This window comes from Nicotiana tabacum, chromosome 19 (genome assembly GCF_000715075.1).
Source record: "Nicotiana tabacum cultivar K326 chromosome 19, ASM71507v2, whole genome shotgun sequence".
Classification (NCBI taxonomy): Eukaryota; Viridiplantae; Streptophyta; class Magnoliopsida; order Solanales; family Solanaceae; genus Nicotiana; species Nicotiana tabacum.
Window position 1 is genome coordinate 6187716 of NC_134098.1, and position 13235 is coordinate 6200950.

The 13235-nt window shown below is 35.4% G+C and overlaps 2 protein-coding genes across 5 annotated transcripts; one reads left to right on the plus strand and one right to left on the minus strand.

The window, feature by feature from the left end:
* The first annotated feature begins 527 nt into the window (after window positions 1-527).
* Window positions 528-4801, plus strand: LOC107807229 (putative serine/threonine-protein kinase PBL3). Of its 2 annotated transcripts, XM_075239617.1 has the most exons (6): window positions 528-680; window positions 1409-1716; window positions 2226-2361; window positions 3466-3602; window positions 3680-3803; window positions 4305-4801. In XM_075239617.1, exons 1-6 carry the CDS (start codon window positions 620-622, stop codon window positions 4658-4660), a joined length of 1122 nt encoding a protein of 373 aa, XP_075095718.1. In that variant the 5' UTR covers window positions 528-619; the 3' UTR covers window positions 4661-4801. The 2 variants fall into 2 exon arrangements, with proteins under 2 accessions (XP_075095718.1, XP_016487061.2); XM_016631575.2 differs by lacking the exon at window positions 528-680 and having other exon boundaries at window positions 1167-1716.
* A 414-nt stretch (window positions 4802-5215) lies between these two features.
* Window positions 5216-12719, minus strand: LOC107807209 (CBL-interacting serine/threonine-protein kinase 3). 3 transcript variants are annotated; one of them, XM_016631565.2, is made up of 15 exons: window positions 12613-12719; window positions 10817-11008; window positions 10264-10326; window positions 9901-9972; window positions 9607-9714; window positions 9263-9343; window positions 8353-8406; window positions 7782-7907; window positions 7609-7698; window positions 7195-7317; window positions 6972-7079; window positions 6741-6854; window positions 6561-6617; window positions 6402-6476; window positions 5216-5587 (listed from the first exon to the last, which is right to left on the minus strand). In XM_016631565.2, exons 2-15 carry the CDS (start codon window positions 10985-10987, stop codon window positions 5513-5515), a joined length of 1317 nt encoding a protein of 438 aa, XP_016487051.2. In that variant the 5' UTR covers window positions 10988-11008; window positions 12613-12719; the 3' UTR covers window positions 5216-5512. The 3 variants fall into 3 exon arrangements, with proteins under 3 accessions (XP_016487051.2, XP_016487044.2, XP_016487035.2); XM_016631558.2 differs by having other exon boundaries at window positions 12563-12632; XM_016631549.2 differs by lacking the exon at window positions 12613-12719 and adding an exon at window positions 12339-12579.
* Between the last annotated feature and the right edge of the window lie 516 nt (window positions 12720-13235).

The following is a 13235-nucleotide window of genomic DNA, read 5'->3' on the forward strand; positions in this document are numbered from 1 at the left end:
AGTTGATGGTTGGTAGAGGTGACTGGAATTGGTGGTTCTATAGTGATGATGGTGCAGTGCATGGTGGCTTGCAATAGAGTTATTGGTAGTGATTGGCTATGGAGCCTTGCAGTGGTTGGTTGATGTGTCGGTTGGTGTTGCAATGTGACGAGTTTGCCTTCATTCTTAATCAGAGATTTCAGATTTGAGTTTTGAGAATGAAGAAATCTCTGGCATGGAATATTTATTTTTTTAATGACGTCTACACAATGCGAATGTGGATTAGTCGGATCAACGAATTCTGGATAACAAATGACTATACCCCCAAAAAAAATAAAAAAAAATAAAAGCCACCTTAAAATGTCTAGTCAAACTTAAAGATGTTCAAAGTCAACTTTAAATAATGTTTTGAACATCTCAACAATATTCTGGCAGCTGAGAATCAAAACTCTTTATGCCATATCTAAATACTACACTACTAGGGACTATCAGCTCTATAAAAAAGAAAACTAATGATTTCAACTACTATTATTCCAAGTTTACAAATTACACCTTACTCTACAAATTTCTTGGTTCTTTTTTTTCCACTTTTTCAATGGGAAGATATAGGGACAAGTAAAAAGTGACTTCTCTTTATTAAATGGGGATTTTATTTTGTAAATCTGCAAAGCTTGCTCATGCTTCTTCAAGCCAGTTCTTTGGTAGAATCCTCTATCTTCTTCCAATTTATCTCTGCGCTCTTTTTGAATAAAATTTATAAAGAATTTGAACTGCATTGTGATTTCTTAAACATCCTTTTTTTTCTTCTCTATTTATTTATGAAATTTCAGGTTAACTAAAAATAAATCTGAAGTGTTGAAAAGCTTCTTAAAACTACCACTTTGATCTGGCGAATAGAAACACATTGTTTGCTACGAGTTTTACTCTTATCAAAGATTTATATGCCACTAGAAAATGTAAAAAATTATAGTGCTGGAGAAACTATTTTTCTTTTTATTTATATGAACCGAGACGAGCTTAAATGGAGTAACATGACCACTGAGGATTCATATAGCCGATTAAAATATGATTGTGTTGTAGTAAATAAAAACATAATCATGTATAAGGTTCATAATATGATTAAAGCATGTATGTTATTGTCATGGCTCATTTCTTCCTTCTGTTGAATGCAATATAGTTGTTCAATTCTAATGAGCAGCCTGGTATACCAAGCTCCCGATATGCTCGGGGTCCGGGGAAGGGCCAAGCCACAAGGGTCTATCGTATGGAACCTTACCTTGCATTTCTGGAAGAGGCTATTTCCACAGCTCGAACCCGTGACCTCCTTCTCACATGGCAGCAACTTTACCAGTTACGCCGAGGCTCCCCTTATTCTATATGTCAAATTCTATTTCCAAGCTGATTACATCTTTGCAATACTTATTTTCAGATCCTAAAACTGGCCCTGGCAATAAGAAAATGGAACCTGTCCATTCTCATAAACAGGCATTCTATGACAATTCTAGCAAAAGTAATTCATGTGTTCACAGCAACCTCAAGTCTTTTACCTTCAATGACCTCAAGAATGCCACTAGGAACTTCCGAGCTGATAGTCTTCTTGGCGAGGGAGGTTTCGGATACGTCTTCAAAGGATGGATCGATGAGAATACGTTTGCTCCCTGTAAGCCAGGAAGTGGAATGGTGGTAGCTGTCAAGAAACTTAAGCCTGAAAGTTTCCAAGGGCACAGAGAATGGCTTGTATGTCATCAAGAAACTACAGAATTAGAACGGCTCAGGTCCAACTGCCAAGGTATTGCCCGCTTTGACCCAAACTTTGGAGCCTCATGATTTTGTTCATGTGGGCATTAACCCCTAAATGCGTTTCGATAGTTGAATTCCTGAGCCCGCCTTATATGGCCCCTAAAGTTTTCCTCCTATTTCGATATGGGATTTGTCTAAGGCAAGCTTCACAACAAACCTCCTTTCAAAGTCAACCGCCAGCGGTCTGTGGACAGTTACACTCACCACTTAGGAACCCAGCGTCCTCTCTGAGGTTTGCCAAGATAAGGCGAGTTCATTAGTCCAGGGCTCCAGGCGCCTTATGCGTTAAAGCTAAGTGAACAAAATTGTGAGGTCCCGAAGGTTTGGCCACAGTGGACAATACCTTGACAGTCAGGCCTGAGCCATTACGAGAATTTTTCTATAAAACCTTTTGTAGCACATGCCTTTTGTGATTTAACTTTGTTTTCCACATATCTTACCTGCAGGCAGAGGTTAACTACTTAGGACAGCTTCACCATGAAAATCTAGTGAGGTTAATTGGATATTGCTCAGAGCTTGATAACATGCTTCTTGTTTATGAGGTCATGACAAAAGGAAGTTTGGAAAATCATTTATTTAAAAGTGAGTCAATCTCTTCACAGAATTGTTTCCAGAAAATATTTCTCCATATTTCCTATCATTTCACATGGACCTTCATTTTTGTATGCTTAGTAATCGATAGAAGCAGAGGCGGCTTTGTCCCCTGCTTAAAGTTCACTGGTACACCACTTAGTATACTATATGTAAAGTTATAGTGAGGGGTCACCGGACCCTGTAAGCTTCGGTAGAAATCTTGTATACTGTAATATGGCCAAATTTTCATGACATTTGCCATGACATAATATTCATTATAACAAATTTGTGATTCATGACATTTGTCATGACATAATATCCATTATAACAAATTTGTGGATCATGACATTTGCCATGACATAATATCCATTATTAGGCCAAGGATTTCTTGCTATAAATAGAGGAGTTTCTCCTCATTTGCAAACACACCAATTCAAGAGCTTTTCACTCTTGTCTTTCTTTCTCCTCCTTTATTTCATTATAGAGTATTTTGTAAGAGAGTGAGTGTTGGGAAACACTTGTGTGAACCCTTTCTTTGGAGTGATCTTGTGAGGTTATTCTCTTGGGGTATTTGGGATTAATTAGAGTATTTACTCTAATTTTGTACTCTCTTTTGTACTCTTGTTGGTATAGTGAAATTGCTCCTCTCCGCTTGTGGACGTAGGTCACCTTGACCGAACCACGTTAAATTTGTGTCTTCTTTATATTCTTTAATTGCCGTTATTATCAACTTTCATTGTCTTTGTTATTGTCATTATACCGTTGTTTGGCTAAATTCCGCACTACCCGAGTTCCCGATCCTAACATTTACGTATATGTATATACCTTAAAATAGTTAATTTAAAGCACTTGACACCCTGAATACTAGTAAAAGTCTTTAGAAGGCACTGGTTGAGCAGAATATTATGCGTCCGTCGCATAAAAATCCTGGGTCCGCCTCTGGATAGAAGACCAACATCGTTGATCTTTCAATTGTTTTATGCAGAGGGAGTTCAGCTTATACCTTGGGCCTCTGGATAGAAGATTGATCTTTCAATTGTTTTATGCAGAGGGAGTTCAGCTTATACCTTGGGCCTCTGGATAGAAGATTGATCTTTCAATTGTTTTATGCAGAGGGAGTTCAGCTTATACCTTGGGCTACACGAATGTGTATTGCAGTAGACGTTGCGCGAGGCTTGTCCTTCTTACACGGTCTTGAAGCAAATGTTATTTACCGCGATCTCAAGGCTTCAAACATACTACTAGATTCAGTAAACTCTCCAAATCTGAAACAATGATTAGCACTAGAAAGCTGTTTCTCCAAAACTTATAGATTGAACTTGTGCAGGATTTCAATGCCAAGCTTTCAGATTTTGGACTGGCAAGAGATGGTCCTAGTGGAGACAGAACTCATGTCTCAACCAGAGTTATAGGTACTATGGGCTATGCTGCACCAGAATATGTTGCATCAGGTTTCTTTCATTAAGCTCAACTTATGTTTTTCACTAGTTATCTTGTAATTCTGATAATCCAAATTGAGTCATTTATTTATTCTTTTTCCTTACTGATATAATGTATATAAACTGACAGTATGCGGTGTAACTTAACCTGTTGTAGCAGGTTGTCCACATTATTTTCCATGTAACCTGTAGTTATTTTTAGGTGACTTGGTAGCGTAAAATTCGTTTACACTGTCGGCATATAGAAAAGTGTGGCAACTTTCTTTTCGTTTTTCTTTTTTTTATATTGGATTCATGTTACATGCACAGATAGTATAAAGATTTTTACATGACCAGTATAGATTTACATGTGATTGCAGGTTAGCTATCATCTTTTACCAGTAATACTTACCATAAAATTTAGTAGTATTTACCATATCAATGATCTAATCGCGTACATCGTCAGTGCATAGAAGTATCTGATATTTTGCAGGCCTTTTCACTAATATTTCCAACTCAACTTATTCCAAACAGGTCACTTGACACCAAAGAATGATGTATACAGTTTTGGGGTTGTTCTATTAGAGTTGCTCTCCGGGAAACGAGCAACGGGTGATGAAAATGCAGGAGGGGTTGATGAAACATTGGTGGAATGGGCAACACCATTCCTAAGTGATAACAGAAGAGTACTGAGAATTATGGACACAAGATTAGGAGGACAGTACTCAAAGAAAGGTGCCCAAACTGCAGCTGCCCTTGCTCTGAGGTGCCTCGACGTCGATCCGAAACTTAGGCCAACCATGAATGAAGTTCTAGCAACACTAGAGCTTGTGCAAGCACCAAAAAATGTCACTAATAAGAGTTCAGAACAGATTAGACAATGCAGATGACAAGATAAGTTCACCCTATTCTCATAGTTATCAGTAGCAGGAGAAATGTCCATCATGTGAATAGTCATTTACAGGGGTGCATGGATGACTAATATATACATATAAAGGATTTTTATTCAGGATAGCTGCCTTAAAAATAATAACCAAAAATATATTGAATGGAAGTTACTTTCCAAATAGAAACAACAGAAGAAAAGATGAGACCATTGAGAATAATTATAAACCTATCTGTTCAGAAAATGAGAAAAAAGGAAAAAAAGTGCTACCTTGTTTACTAGTTTCTCTTTAGAAACTAACCATCTTGTCCTCAGAATAAAAGATTTACCATACATATTTTTATCCTTATCTTTTTTTTTGTTTATTATCAGGCTCTAACATAAAATTCAAGGTAAAACTACGTACAATAGACCTAACAGAGCCCTTCTCGGATCCCATGCATACCAAGAGCTAAGTGCACCGAGCTGCCCTATATGTTTTGGCTGGCACAGGATTGGGACGAATTGTTTCTAGGTCGAATAGAAATGAAATAAAGATTTTTAAAGAGAAACAAAAATCTAAAGAATCCAATATACTGTATACAATTGCAATCACATTTGTCAAAAGTGATACAGATTATACAAACTTCACCTTAATAGGAGCAAACTCTGATGTCTGTCTAACACCTACAACTAATGAAACAATTTGAGAAATCCTTCTATGGTAATTCTCTTATAAGAGAACAAAGTCCCAGAAAAGATGGCCTCAAAAGAAAAACAAAGGAAGGAAAAACAATAGTAAAGAAAGAAAGAACCACAACAGTTCTTACAATTGGTAGCAACAGAGATTTTAAAAAAATGTAAATTCTATTGCTCTTCACTTTTTCTTTTCCATGTTCTCTTCAGTTTTCCATACAACTTCATCTAAGGAGGTTGAAAGATTCTTGTAGAACTGCATAAAGAAAAGATGGACAAGAAATTGGTTAAACAAATGAAGAAATAAACCTATCTTATGACAGTAGTAATAGCAGTGGACTGATCACTAGCGAAAAATGTTTAAGAAGACAAGAGGAGGATATGTAGAAACTAAATAATAGACCAATCAAAACTACACCTTAATCTTAAATTTGTCGCTATACAAATACCCTGTATGAAAGGGAGCCTTGAAGCATCGGCAAAAGTTGTCTCGGTGTGACCTATAGGTCACTGGTTCTAGCCGTGGAATCAGCCATTGATGATTGCATCAGGGTAGACTGCCTACATCACACCCCTTGGGGTGCGGCCCTTTTGCGGACCCTGCGTGAATGCGGGATGCTTTATGCACCGGGCTGCACTTTTTTACAAATATCCTGTATCTATTCCCCTCAATTCAGATCCATAGGATTCATCTTTAAACAATTTTTATGTTGACCGTCAACCTACCACAGTTCTCCTCCTTTATCCGGTTTGGACCGGCTAGTCGGCTACACTTTCTGAACTCACAAAGGCCAATATGCAATTGCTTTTTTAAAAAAGAATAACCATGTCTCAATCATTTCGAAGGAGCGGATTCTTTCCTCTAATCTTTCAACATGCATACAACTCTTAGTCTTTAAATTGAATGTTATTTTTACCAGTTTAAACCTCAAGTTTGTGTTCCTTCTGGAGCAATTAGTTTGTCATTTTACGAGTCAAACACTACGAATACCTACTAATTGTCCGCACTTCTTTCTGAGTTCAGCATTATCATTTTAATAATATATTGGCAGTTTAGCTGAATATTGTACCTTGTGGAATTCCAAAGTGTCGCCTTTTGCTTTGCGCACCTCAACCATATGAAGAGACGGAGCAACTTGAAATACCTAATTTGAAGATCAAACAATGTTCAGAATAAATAAGAAATATCCACCTTAAAAAAAGGTCAACTAGGAAGCACATTTAAATACCTCAGTGGAAACATTAAGGTTCCCTTTTCGTCCGGCTTTCAGATTTTGAAGCCTCATCTGAGAAACATAAGAACAGTTTAGTGCTTCATTTTCCATTATAATCACTTTTGCATACAGATCATTAAACATATTAGAGCAATCTACATGTGAATTGAATGAATCACTAAATTTCATCGCCACCTTGTAGTTCTTTTTGCTAACATCAAAGCCGAGAGGTTTAGCAGCTTCTTCGATCTTACTGATTATCTCGTTGGCCGGGCATTTAGATGTGAACCTTGTTTCTCGCTTGAATCCCTGAGAGCAACGGTATCAACGCATTTGTCAATATAGGAAGAATGGAACAGTACAAACATCATCGATGATGTTTCCTACAAAGTAGAAAAGCATTTAAAACAAAATAACGTTTGTGACCTGTTCGTCGAAGAGATTGCCAAGGTTAAGTCCCTGTGACATAGAAATTAACTCGAATGCATTCATGGAAGTTGGCTTCTCTTCTTTTTTCTCTGTTACATGATATTCCTGTTGTAACGCCAAGGAATGAGTAACATGTGAGATAAATTTCATACTACAGCCACTTCTTTTCCTCTAAATTCGATACAAAATTTATTGCATTCCATATGTTCGGTATGCTTACTTCAGAGTCTTTGAAGACAGCTTCGACATCATCCAAATTTGCATCTTCTATCTCATCGAAAACAGGTGGTCTATAATCTTTCTTAAACCACTCATCCTCCAAAATTTCAGGGGCGGTAATACGCTGCATAGAATATATATCTCATGAATAAGAGGAAAAAAGGGGAAAATAAGTACATTATTGGGCCACCCTCCAAAATAATAGCTAGCAAGTGTATATGTTTTGTATATTAAGCATAAAAATACATATGATATACATACTGTATACAAAAATATACATAAGTAGTGTATATGTTTTGTATATTTTCGTTAGCACCCGTAGTTATTTCGGCCGACGGGCCAAGAGTGAAAAAAACCCAATGTAATCACAAGCTATAAACCAAGAAGGTTCAGTTGAAATGTCCAGTATGCATACCGTCGTAGGATTTGGATCCAAGATGCGAGTAATTAACTTCATGGCGCTAAAAGAAATCCAAGGTGGGCAAGTAAATTCAGCAGCAGATATCTGTGTAGACCAAGATAGATATAGTGAAACTAGCAAAACACAGAATGATTGAATGGTATGAAATGGTTAAGAAAAATGCTCACTTTGTTATACAGGTTCATGAGATTGGAGTCGTCAAAAGGCAAGTAACCCGCAAGCAGTACAAAGAGTATGACTCCGCACGACCAGAGGTCTGCCATTGCCCCATCATATCCTCGGTCATTGAGTACCTAATAAGGGAGTCCAATTTTTCAGGCTAAGTTTCAATTGATATTTTCTTAATCTTTTGAAGATCTCACGTAAATTTTCGATGTGGTTGGTTATTTCTTTTGAAAAGACTACCAAATTGACCATGTAAGGTTCACATATGTTATGTAGACGCCACTGAAAATGTGAATTCTTTTTCTTTTTTGGCCATATCAAAGTAAGCAAAGGAAGTGAGGTCACTCGATTGAATCGAATAGCTAGAAGTACTATAACTCCTATTTTAACAGAAGCCTTGTTGCTTGTTTTAAAAGTTTTGAAGAGAGATGAAGCATTTGATTTCTAATTACAAGTCCGTTTTCAAGCTAACTGAACACTTTATCTGTTGCTAGTTCTGTTCCAGCAAAATTAAATAGGTCTATAACTATACATGAACACAAACAGAAAGTTACTCAAACCAATTTATTATACCTCAGGAGCAACATAGTTGGGAGTGCCACAGGTGGTGTGCAGTAAGCCATCATCCTGGAAATTACAACTAAAAATAAGAACAATATCTGACTGAATATGTGTCTCGTGACTCTCGTAAAAATGTGACAGATTAAATTTATTCCATAAGAACTGCAACTTGAAGCTTAATTTAAAAGCTAAAATGATCAGCAGACTTGAAATGAAGAGAAGAAATGACTACAACAGCTCAAGACTTCTTCCATTAACAATGACAAGGAAATTTCATATAGTGATATCTTCCCTCAACTACAAACCAGATATCACCAAAATCATAGGCCTCGGAGTTGTAGATACAAGAAAGTAATTGTAATCTTATGTTTATACTGGAACACAAACTGATCCAAATGATTAAGTAATTGGTCCTAAAGGCTGACATATATAACACCCCAAACAACAATAGGTACTAAGGTGCAGAGTTCATAAGTACAAACTTAGAATGCGCAACATGTTCCCGAATGACAACCCAGTGTAGTCCCACAAGTGGGGTCTGGGGAGGGTAGTATGTACGCAACCTTACCCTTACCTTGCAAAGCATGGCTTGCGGGTCTGAAACCAAAAAATCTTATCAGCACCCGGTGATTACATATTAATTAACCATGGTTAGTGATAAAGGTACATATGAAAGATGCATGTAATGTGTTTATTGCATTACTTTAAATACCAGGGGCGGGTAAGTATTTTCCTATCTGACACCATGATAAATTTCAAGATCAATGAGGACTGTAAGGATTTATGGGTTCCCTAAACAAATTCAGTAAGGGCTCAAGTAACTGTGTTTTCACTCCATTACAAAATGATAACCACAAAGTAGAGGAGTTAAATACTTCATTTCATAAGTTGAAGAGTTATGGGAAGTAGAGAAAATAGTTACCCTGACTTGCTGGGATAGAGCACTCAATCCAAAATCAGAAACCTTGAGATTACCAGAAGAATCCAATAGTAAATTCTCAGGCTGCACAGTGGAAAAAAAGTTTTAATTCCCATTTACTGACAGTGCAAAACTTCAGGTTAAAGTGACCTACGACAACATATATGAGATAACTATCTATAATAACCTTAAATTGATAACCTAGAAAGATCATTTACACTGTCAGCGTATATAAGTTAAATCCACAAGAAAAGGTAGGACCGACAGAAGGGAAACAAAGACAGTAGCTCTGGAGCAAAAAGACTAGAAAATAACTTCTTAAGTGCTTTAACGGAAACAATACGGACCTTTAAATCTCTGTGATAGACTCCCCTACTGTGGCAATAATCAACAGCATTAATAAGCTGCTGAAAATACTTCCTTGCCTCTTCCTCGCGCATCCGTCCGTGATTTACCTTTACACCAATAAATCAGGAGATAAACTTTAAATGATCAATCAAAGTCAAAAGTATCAAAAGACTGTAAGCACCAAAATAGGTTTGAATAGCTGCTCAAAAGCAGATAAAAACCAAATCTGGAATCAGCAAGAAAAAGATCGATACTTTTTTTTGAGTGACATGAAAAGGAAGAATCGGCCTTACAATTTTGTCAAATAACTCTCCACCTGTAACAAACTCCAAAACAATGAATATCTTTGTCTTGCTTCCCATCACCTGCGAGCAAATGAAATAGGGAAGTTATGCGCACATCTTACATTTTGTGAAGTTACGTTTTTTTCTTTCAAAGAGTGCTCGGGCCTTAGATTACGGCGTTTGAGATAGAAAAAGATATCAACTTGACACAAATTATGCACAATCAAGTTCAGAGAAATGGCTTGGTTCTTAATTCAGCAGAACCAGCACGACAGATATACACGATTCAGATGTGTACATTGCCTTCATAAAGAAGTATAAACTAAGCACATTCACCCAAACAACACATACGGACGTAGAGATAGGACCAACCTCGTATAACTGTACAACATGGGGATGTCTGATTAACTTCGTTATAGCAATTTCCCGCTTTATCTGTCAAATTATACATAAGACATTGACAATATCTTATCAGAAACTCACACAAGAAACAAAATAAACCATACTCCCTCTGCTCCAGTTTATGTGAAACTTTTCGTTTTTCGAGAGTCAGTTTGACTAATATTTGAAGCTAAATTGGATAAGATTTAACTCAATATTTTAAAGTTAGAAAATTTATACGGAATAGTACTATAAGTTGCAATTGTTCTCCTATCAATATGATGAAAACTGCATTTCAAAATGTTGGTCAATGTTTACGTAGTTTGAATCTCGAAAATCGAAAAGGTTCAGATAAACCGGAGTGGAGAGAGTACAAGAGTAGATACACAACGGATCAAAAACCATAAAACATAATGAATAGACATTATTCAAATAGATTTCTGCAATCCAAGTTAGATTGACTTATATCGATCATAAACGAAAGACAACGGAAAAGACAGTAGTTCAAGAGTGCAAAATGAAAGGAGAACTTGAAAAAGTTTACCTGTTCAGCCATTTTGTGCTTAAGGACCTTATCTTTATCAAGAATCTTGATTGCCACATTTTCACCTGTCTCTGAATTCCTTGCAAACTTGACTTTAGCGAACGTTCCCTCACCAATTGTCCTTCCTACTTCATATTTACCAACTCTACGCTTGATTTTTGCCCGATTCATTATCAACACACCAACACGATTCTGTAAAAAGGTAGAAAGTTGCAGTTACAATTAAATTCATACACAACGCTAATAGAATGCTATTATATACACAAGTTGTTGAGATCGAAATAACAAGGCATCATGCGAAAGCTAACAAAGTAAACCTTGACGACGATAAATCAGACTACAAAGAGAAGTATACTAAAAGAGGTATAACACTTTATTATAGTGCAGTTACAATGCTATTATATACACAAATGACACTACTACATATATTCATTCACAGAGTTGTCACACGAACTTACAAAGTGAAATAAAGATCCTTCCAATATATACTTAGTTAATTCCACATAAAAAGAAATCCCATATTTGCAAGTTGAGGACTAATGTGATTTGCGAACAATTTTGATCCCAAAATATTCATCCCAAGAAAATAAAAGAGGGGGAGAATAAAGCAGTTAATGACAATCAAGAATTCATCATATCCAACTCTTTTAGTATTTATTTATTTACTTATTTCCTTAATTTGTTAGAGGAGTAAATATGAGAATCAAGATGACAACACCAGTTAATTAAACTAAGTCATATATAAAATACATTTATTGGAAATTGTTTTAAAAAAACCAGTCAGACTGAATAAAATAACAAAGAATTATTGGGGCAATCAATGATCAAAAAACATGTGTGTGTGTGTGTGAGAGAGAGAGAGAGAGAGAGAGAGAGAGAGAGAGAGAGATCCAACCACCTCTAATTTTTTTTTAATTACTTATAATCAGCAACAGATCATAGTATAATCTAGCTAGAACTGAAGCTAAATTCACAACAGAATAACCTCAACTTTTTAGAGAATCTTCATCCAAAAATCAAAAAGATAAAACACAGCTTTTCACTAAACAGTTGATTAAACAAGCAAAATCCTATAACTTCAAGAACTGATTCCCTTAAATTCTGATGCATAAAGAAAAGAACTTTCTTAATCCCCTTCAACAATAGAAGAGAATTCAAGAAAACAAACTTCAAATTCAATGAACAAAATTCAAGTTACCCAATTTCAGAATTTGCACTCAAAAGCAACACAAGATTAAAACTAATAGCAAAACCCCACCAAAAAAAAAAAATTCAGAAGTTGAGTACATGAAATGCAGATAAAGAGAAACTTTCTTGAAAACTTCAAAAAAGCAGAAAAAAGATCTCAAACTAACTTAACTGAAAATCTCCAATCACTATTCAATAGAACACTCTAATAGCAAAATTAGCAAATTCCCACATGGCTACTTCATTAATATGAGTAATAAACACATAATTTTAGCAATCCAACAAAATTCATAAGGCAAAAAAAGTAAGTAGAAAAGAAAAGAAAAACATGTACTTTGAGCTGAAGAGAGCAAATTTCACTGTATAAAAACAGAGCAATCAAATCTTGAAATTCAGCTTTGTTAAATGGTTTCTTCTCCCTCCACTAAATAAACCAAACTGTTTTCAAGAAACTTCAAAAGAGTAGAATTTTGTACCACAACAACAAGTATATAAATGTTTCTTTTGAAAAAAAAAAGAATATTATCATTATTTTATAGTAAACAAATTAATGCTTACGTTGTATGGTTGTGCATACACGATAAGAAAAGACTCAATTATTATTTTACCAGATATGAATGTGTGGACACTCCATTAACATGATGTCATTACATTCCAATTCCAGATTTCTAGTGTTTTTTAGGCAAGTAAATAAAGTGCTAAATTTAATTACTATTAGTGTATTGATATTTTAATACGTTTCTAAACTCAAATATTAGCAAAGGCACATAGTTTTTTTTTAAAAAAAACTTTTATGTGCTATGTAAGGTTTTTTTGGTTTCCTATATCATGTCTAGTATATCCGGATTCGCGCCGCGTAAAGCTCATTTAAGGAGAAAGCGCATTTTAACAAGATTTTTTCCATACCCAATGCTCGAACCCGAGAACTCTAGTTATATGCTACGTAAGTTTTGTTATTTTATTTTTCACTTAGTATGCGGTACCCGCTATGTGAGTTGAAACAAAGATAAAACGTAAAACATTCAATGAAATTTGTAGAAATTAATGTATTCGTATAAACGAACAATGAAATAATTCACCTATCAATTTGTTAATTATAATTAAAGTTATATACACGAATACTGTAAATATTTTTTACTATTAGTAAATTTTAACATGTAATAACAGTAATATTTTTACTATGTTACCAATAAAGTAATTGTTATTACAGAGATTTGCCTCTAAATATATT

Coding starts and splice junctions, on each gene's coding strand:
- LOC107807229 (XM_016631575.2), top strand. CDS start 1,312: ATGGCAGCAACTTTACCAGTTACGCCGAGGCTCCCCTTATTCTATATG. Junction 1,717..2,225: donor AAGGGCACAGAGAATGGCTT/GTATGTCATCAA, acceptor TCTTACCTGCAG/GCAGAGGTTAACTACTTAGG. Junction 3,804..4,304: donor ACCAGAATATGTTGCATCAG/GTTTCTTTCATT, acceptor TATTCCAAACAG/GTCACTTGACACCAAAGAAT.
- LOC107807209 (XM_016631565.2), bottom strand. CDS start 10,987: ATGAATCGGGCAAAAATCAAGCGTAGAGTTGGTAAATATGAAGTAGGA. Junction 10,327..10,816: donor AGCACAAAATGGCTGAACAG/GTAAACTTTTTC, acceptor ATAATTTGACAG/ATAAAGCGGGAAATTGCTAT. Junction 7,080..7,194: donor CTGTCTTCAAAGACTCTGAA/GTAAGCATACCG, acceptor GCGTTACAACAG/GAATATCATGTAACAGAGAA.